Genomic DNA, 8,078 nt, shown 5'->3' with positions numbered 1-8,078 from the left:
AGTTAGTTCCTGAATAAAGCAGACTTTTGGACTGAAATGGTTGAATAGTCTGCTGACTGACACACTCACTCATAACAGTCCCTTGCTGCCCCCTACTGGATGATACTATGTAAACTGCACTGAAATCGTTGAAAAATCCCCACAACACTAACACAGACTGACAGCCATTCTTGTCACAATTTATATTTGTAATATCTAATAAACAAGTTTCTTAGATTTAAACTAGCTTTTGGAACAAACATTATTATCACAAAGTTTCAATAATTTCAATAATAAATAATACATTGGTAAATAATGCTAGAATTATTCTGTTGGACGTACATTACTGTTCAAAAGTAATTTCTGTTCAGCAAGCCTGCGTTGTTTTGATCCAAAATACAGTAAAAATAGTAATATCATGATATATTATTATCATTTAAAAAAAAATAATACAATAGTAAACAATTTTCAGCATCATTACTCCAGTCTTCAGTGTCACATGATCCTTCAGAAAACATACTAATATGCTGATTTGCTGCTCAAGAAATATTTTTTTTTATTATTATCAATGTTGAAAACAGTTTTGTTACAATGTTGAAAACTTATGAACTATTATAAAGACTATATCATGTTTGCCCAGTTGTCTTGCGCTCTGAATAATTTCTAATCTCATCTCTAGTATCGTTACAGCTCATGCTATATTTGCCATAGTTGCCCTTTTGGATCTGCTGCTTTGTCACCCTCTAAATCCAGTATTACTTGGAGTAAGCCATTAAAAAAAAAGAATAGTAGCTTTTCTCTCTTTGTTATGCAACATTGGTCTGATTATTCTTTATAAAAGCCTGTTCTTTTATGTAAGCCTGTTTTAATAAATAAATAATACATAGTTATGCATATTATGATCAAAGATATTGTGTATTTAAATTGTATATTGCGAGACTAACCCCCACCAAAAAAGAAAAGAAAACTCTTGTGGTGGGGACCCCCCATAAGACTTTATTCAATTCAAGCACTGCTCAAGCCAACAGACCATGAAGACCTCAAAGAATACAGAATGCACAACAATATGTATATTTACAGAGCCTGGATCTCTGAGCTAAAGGGCAAGCAAAATAAAACATCTTAAAAACAACTGACCTTAGTTGAACCTCTCAAACCAGAAATAGAAGATTAATTGCTTAATGGCTGTTACCGGGACAGTTAGCTGAAATTGCATTATGTGTACTGATGTGCAAAGAACAAACTGAGTTATGTACATATATAGACAACTACAGCAGTTTCATGAATAATTTCTGCACTGTGCATTCAGCCGACAATAATGGTGTTATTATTGCACAGTCATGGAATAAAGAGAGAGGAGTTCCATCTTCCCTGTGTAATTGATTCCGTTTTTGAGAGAGAACTGTGCAATAGCAATAATTTAATTGGTCTATTAATCACCACAGAGTATCACAAGGCATGGAGCTCTTGAGGAAGTTTTGTTTGTTTTGAAAAACATGAACTGTACAGATGACTCCAATATTATCATCCTGAAATACTGACGGTCAAAAGACTCTTAAGTTGTTGTATTACAGATAATTGCAATATGGAAAGTAAAAGATGTGTTTGGTGGATTCTGAGGGTTTGAGTTTCTGGGGAATTCCTCGCGCTGGGGGAACTGTAGTGAACTCAGAGACCACGCTGTGGTTCACTGTCGACGTTTGAGTATGTTTGGCTGGTCATGGAATTTTATCAATTTTCTTGTTGTCAGTTTGTAAACTTACGTTTTAAATGTTTTGCACTGTGTTTGTTTTTAAGATCTCCACTCCTGTAGTATGAGGTAAGAGGTACACTTTAAATATAAATGGGTACTTGACAGACTATTTATGGCGATAATAAAAATATAAATGATGACAAACTCTATTTTAAGCATTATATATTTGTGTTCAAATTTAATACAATAAACGTATAATGTGTGTAGCTATACATTTTGAAAAATTTTCGTATTTATGTCTCTCAGATGTTATAATGTAGATAATGAAGTATAAATAATATAAAAATGCTATGTGTGATATATTGCAAATATATTTGTAATTTCACTTTTCATCTAAACACAACATAGCCTATATAAAACATAATGAGATTCTTATACACTTCGTTCCAGTGACAACAGTTTATTCATGGCATTTATACAATTCTCCGTTTCTTATATTTGGTGAAATGACAGAAGTGATCAAAAACATCATGAGCTTGTGAGGGGCAGGTCCGCGCGCGCCCGCTCAGTCAGTGACATTTAAAGCGCGCGGCTGAATCAGTGTGCGCGTCACACTCTCGCCGCTTGTGCTTCAGTTTAGTTTGTATTCTGCCCACCTAAGCGAAAGATATGGCGGCCGTCACTTTAGGACAGCACCCTACTCAACACCATCTCGACTCGGATCAGCAACTATTTCCAAAACTGAAGTCGAGCGACGGGAAGAAATTCACGCGTAAATGGTCGTTTATGCGAAACCGAGCGAGTGATGTGGACAGCGCGAGAGCCGCAGTCTCAGCATCGCTCGTGTTACTCAATCACGAGCCCCCTTCAGCATCACACAGCCTAGGCTGGGCTGCCGGTTCGCCACGTAGTAATATGGACAGATCGATTGTGGACATGGACCGAGAGAACGCGAACAATAATAACGGAATATTTCGCAGACACAGTGCCGGGAGCCGGAGAAGCTCATTGAAGGACACGGCAAAGATCCATGCGTCTTCATCGCCACAAGAAGTTCGCAATTCCTCGGCGCGGTCAAACTTTAACTGCCCGCAAGACGAACTGGAGGGACTGCCGATCGATAAGCTGACACGGGCAAGGTCAGGAGTAGTGAAGATGCGAAACGAGCATCTCAGGAGGGAGGCATGGTCCATCTTCAACCAGAAAGACCCGAGGGTGAAGGCAGAGAAGGGAGAGGGCCACATCTTCATCTCCAGGCAGCTGAGCCAGGACTGGTGCGACGCCTGCAACCGCCAGATCAGCAGCCCTGCGCTCAAGTGTCGAAGTAAGTGACCGCTATCTCTCCTCTCCTGTCCTCTCCTCACTTCTCACAGAGAGATGAATGGAAAGGTGGATGGCATGAAGGATAGATGAACAGGTGGAAGATTAGATGGATGAATGCATAGAAGATGAAATGGAGGATGGATGAATGAATGAATGGGCGAATAGTCAGAGGTACAACAGATAGATGGCTGGATGGATGGGTTGGTGAATTGACAGATGGAATCAGATAAAGGGATGGATGGATAGACAAATAGTTGAAGATAGATAGATAGCTGGATGGATTGATGGATGAGAATAAATGGAAGGATGAACTGGATTGATGAATGCATGGAAAAATGATCGGAGAGGTACTGTAGAAAGATAAAAATAGATTTGGATGTAATAATGGATTGACAAATTGGTGGAGTTAGATGGACGGAGAGATGGAGCTGAACGAATTGATGGATATAGAATGGATGCATGGACGAGTGATCAGAGGGATAAAGAGATGAATGGATGGACTAAGTGGTAGATATGTAAAGCATTTTTGTTTTTTTGTTCATTTATTGTAAGTTTTCGGCATATGTAAGATATTCTAAATGTAAAGGCTTGACAAATGTTTAAGTTGTAAAAAAACGAGGGGGGGGTTCTTTACTTTAATGAGCAAAACTTCTTCAGAAAACTGTTCAACATTATATATAAGATAGCTAGCTGTTAAACAGGAAGGAAAGAGAAAGGAAATGACAGAAGAGAGAACCATGTACACAAGTGTTTTGTTTTGCTGCTGAAGGGGTTGTTGGTGTGGCTCCACTGTTATAGGGACTTCCAGTGCTGTAAGTTTAATCAAGATAAAGCATGCTGCTACACGTGGAGGGTTTACAGAAGCTGAGGGGGAGTTACCAGCAGAGGTCATTTTTGTTTTTCTGTTTCATTATTTGTCATGTTTAAATAGTTTAAATGAAGGGGATTGGGGGACTCTGACAACCCCATCCAGATCCTTGAGGAATCCTAAATGAAGTACTGTGACCCACTTGACTTTCTTGCTAGTAGAAATAGAAATGAGGAACATTTGAAGCATGTGAGTGAGGTTCTTTTGCCTTTAAAATATAGTAAGATCCTGAAGTGGCACCTCTATCACAGGATCTAATTATTTGAGTTATTTAGAATTTTTCATAATCATTTAGCGATACTTGCTCCCTCTCTTTGCATTATTTGCTTCTGCTCTGGTATTGATGTTGCACACTCCACCGTCCCATCACGCTGTTCAGCTAATTAAGTTATTAAATGCCTTTTTTTGCTTTTAAAGGGCTGCTATGACAAAACCCTCTGTTATAAATAAAATTTCCTTGGATTCCCAAAATTGAATTCCATTTAATTCTGCATGAGATACAGAAATAGATCTGTGACTGTGAATGATGTAAAACAGAATGACGTTAGATTAAAAAAACAACAACAACAACAACAACAACAACAACAAAAAACTAACTTGTAATGTGGTTTATTTTAGAGATTAAATTCATACAGTGCTAGAATGTCCTACTGTGATCTGAAATGAATGAGTTTAACCCAGTGTATCCTGAGAACATAAGGTTTAGCCTGTGTGTTGTGTGTTTAGTTTTGTGTTTGTCACAGTGTGTGTGCACATATGGTGCATCTGTTCGCTTGCGTACGTGTGTGTGCATGTATAAAGCATTGCTGAGTTAGCAGTGTGTCAGCAGTTCTCTTTTGGAAAAGCTACTGCAGTGAACAGGTTCATAAGAGGCAGACAGTGAAATTGCATGGGTTTACTTTATGGAGTGTATCATTTAAAAGTTGGGGATGATTCAAGGATTATACTGTACATTAACCCCAATGACTGTTCCGCCCTTCCAGTGCAGTGAAAATTCAAATTTGGGCAAGTCTTTAAACCTCCCTTATTCTGTTCGGCACAATTCACCTACAAATGACTATTAAGCTTTTCGTTCTTCTATTTTTTTGCCCATACAATGAAAGTCAATGAGTACATTGATATTTTGGACCCTATTGACTTTAGTTTTATCAACTAAAATGGTTGAAACAGTCTTCAAAATATCTTCTTTAGTGAAAATAAAAGTCATACAAAAATGCATAAATGATAACAGAATTTTAATTTAGGGGAGAACTGTCCCCTTTAATTCCCATTTCTATTTTTAAATTGTACTTAAAGGTTCAGTTCACCTCAGGATTGAAAATGTATAGCCAGTGGATGGAGCAAAATATATCTCCCATACTGAGCCGTGAAAATGTAGAGTGTGTTTGCAGAAGCTCTTTATCACATTTCCACTTTTTTAATGAAACCACAGGAGTTGTTCCTCTTTCTCCTCAACCTTTCATTGTAAATGTCAGGGTTGGGTGTATTTTCTCCTGTTTTTTTTTGTTGTGGTTTCTCACTAAATTTTTACTGTGGGATACATTGGGGATTTCCAAAATCAAAATTTTGCCATTTTCAGTTCATGGGGGTTTTGTGTAGCATTCCATGAGCATGTCCTGATATGCCTCCACCATAAGCATTGGTTTCTAGTTCCTATGTTGAGATGCCCCTAGCAGAGTTATTGCACATGACCAAAAACCACTCATAGGGAAAGCACAACATTGTAATTTGTAACTGTTGCTTTTCTGTTTAGAAGAGTTTTGGAGCATGCTTGGAAATGGTGTATTTAAGAGGTTGCAGTAGTGCAGATGGGCTAAAGATGGAGCATCTTGAGTACTACAGATGACTATTTTAATGCACACAGCCAGTAATTATACACACTGAATGAAAGAGGTAGTTAGAGGACATCAGTGGTTACGTTCGCCTATAAACAGCTCCTTAGTGCTCATACTCTCTCCGGAAGGAAAGAAAAATGACAAATCACTTCTCTTTAATATCGCGAGTGTCTCTCCTACGTAGACAACATTACGATTCAAAACAGAACAAATAGAGACTTTGCTGAAGTCACATGGTTATCAGATGTTTGGGGGGGCAGTTCAAACTTAAAAGTTCTGTCATCATTTATTCACCCTTATGTTGTTCCAAACCCATACAACCGTGATGTCTATAAAATTAAAGTACAATGTTGTTTGAACCCCTCTGGCTTTCAAAATATATTTTGTGTATATGTCTGTGTTTGTGTTTGAGTGTATGTGTGTGTGTGTGTGTGTGTGTTTTCCGGTTTGGGGGAGAGAGAATACATTTCTAATACATTCAGACTATTCAACTCCCTTTAAAAGTCTCCTCTACAGTTTCAGAGGAGTATGTCTGGCACTTTACTCATTCACAAAGTAACCCAAGTCTACAATAATAAGTCATTAAAGACATTTAAATATGACTTTAAACTTTGTTGCCTTAAAAGGAGCTGTTTATACCTAAGCCAACATTTCAGTTTATTTATTTATTTATTTTTTGTCTAACTTGGTGTATTTAAGTTGATTCAGTGCCGTTAAATAATTTTGGACCAATCTGCATTTTTGGGATAGAATAACTTAAAATACCACATTTTTGAGCATTTTTCCCGTTGTATTCTCTTACTTTATACAAGCAATACTCTCATTTAAAAGTGAATACATTTTTATGAGAAGCATCTGAAATCTAAGAAATCACCTGAGCTCTAAAAGAATCCTGTTCCTCTAATGCTGCTTTTTCTTGCTCATTCAACATACACTGTCAAAACCGGTAACATCTTATTAGACATCTCATTGATTGCACAGACACATAGCTTAACAGATTGTGAAATACTTACTTAATGTTTTATTGCATTTAGAGCTACCTTTATAAAGTTCGTTTCTGAATCATACTCCTTTTATATGAAGGATATGTGTTATGCTGAGTCAGAGTCACAGCAGGTTTATTCAGGGAGAATGAATGATTTCTCTTCAGGTAGTCTGATCATGTGACGCTCCACCTCTCTGCTAGTGTGACTCAGAGTTAACGGAGTGAGTGGGTGTCTTAAAAAGGGTTCCTCCCTGCATGGGACTGTCTCAAAGCATCAGTCTTACCTTTTCTTTCTCTCTCCTTCAGTCTGGCTTTATTTGCCTAATCTGGCTGTGTTTTTGGCATCCTCCCCCACCCAATTCAGTACCCATCCCGTCTGCAGTGAAGGGTTGCTGCCTGTCTGCCTCTGAGTATAATCCAAGCTAGAGTAAAACTGTGTTTAGCCATATTGCACTTGGATTATAGCTTATGGATGCCAGTCAGACATCGGATTGATTTTTAATTAAATGTTTCAGACAGGCTGTAATACTAGAAAGAGGAATGTGTTCCTTTTGGCATCGGTGAGGTAAAGGGATGCTGCTGGAGAAATTCAATGTATAACATGTCTTACATTAGCATTATACTTGACTGTCCTTTCTTTCAACTGAAACTGAAACATTTATAGCTTTTACATACAGTTACCATTCAATTCTTTTTTTTTCTTCAGTTAAACAAGATAAGAAAACTTGTAAAACAAGTTTCCTGCTTCCCCATTTCTTAATTTTTCAATCTGAATCAAAGCTCTCGCTCAAGCTTGACTGTGTGCATCACAAGAAAACCCATTGAAAATGTGTTATTCATGTCATAGATGTAATAGTGCTTATGTGTGCACAGAGTCAGCCTTGTTGAAATGCACGGTTATACAGCAGAAGCTTTGTCTACTTTTCAATACAACATTCACCTCAAGCGACAGATGGACTGGGCCTGTTAAATCATCACTTCCTGTTTCAGTACTGTGGCTTCATGGTATTCAGAGGCCGGATATGCAGCTATTGCATGAAGGCATCATTGGTTGGATATTAGTATCAGGCAGTCAGTTTGAGTTGGAGGTTTAGAGTGGGCTGTGTTTCATGCATGTGTGAAGTGGAGATGCGTTAATGAGGTCTGCGATGGGGCAGTTATTGCTGAACCGGAGGAATGAGTACACAAAAGTGTGGCAGGACTGTTGGGAGTTATCTCAGGCTATAATTAGGCTGCCCTTGGCTTCTTCTCTCTACCTCAATTGCTCTCAGACTCACTCTCTCTTCTGGTTGAGGACAGCAGGAAATGTTCCCCATCTATTATAGTCAACAAAAGTCAAGTGCAAAATATGCATTGTATTAGTATTTGTTCTAGGTTCGGTCTAAACTTTCTGAT

General features: G+C 38.1%; 1 protein-coding gene across 1 annotated transcript in view; it reads left to right on the top strand.

The window, feature by feature from the left end:
- The first annotated feature begins 2,288 nt into the window (after nt 1-2,288).
- Nucleotides 2,289-8,078, top strand: part of LOC132119447 (ras association domain-containing protein 5-like) — a 36,101-nt gene continuing 30,311 nt past the window's right edge. Inside the window, exon 1 of the mRNA XM_059529409.1 lies at nt 2,289-2,996. Coding sequence (XP_059385392.1) covers nt 2,342-2,996 — 655 coding nt within the window. The 5' untranslated portion in view covers nt 2,289-2,341. The remainder of the gene's footprint in view (nt 2,997-8,078) is intronic.

The sequence above is a fragment of the Carassius carassius genome, chromosome 38, assembly GCF_963082965.1.
Source record: "Carassius carassius chromosome 38, fCarCar2.1, whole genome shotgun sequence".
Classification (NCBI taxonomy): domain Eukaryota; kingdom Metazoa; phylum Chordata; class Actinopteri; order Cypriniformes; family Cyprinidae; genus Carassius; species Carassius carassius.
Note: the sequence above shows the minus strand (reverse complement) of the source record. Positions and strands in the feature narration are given on the sequence as shown.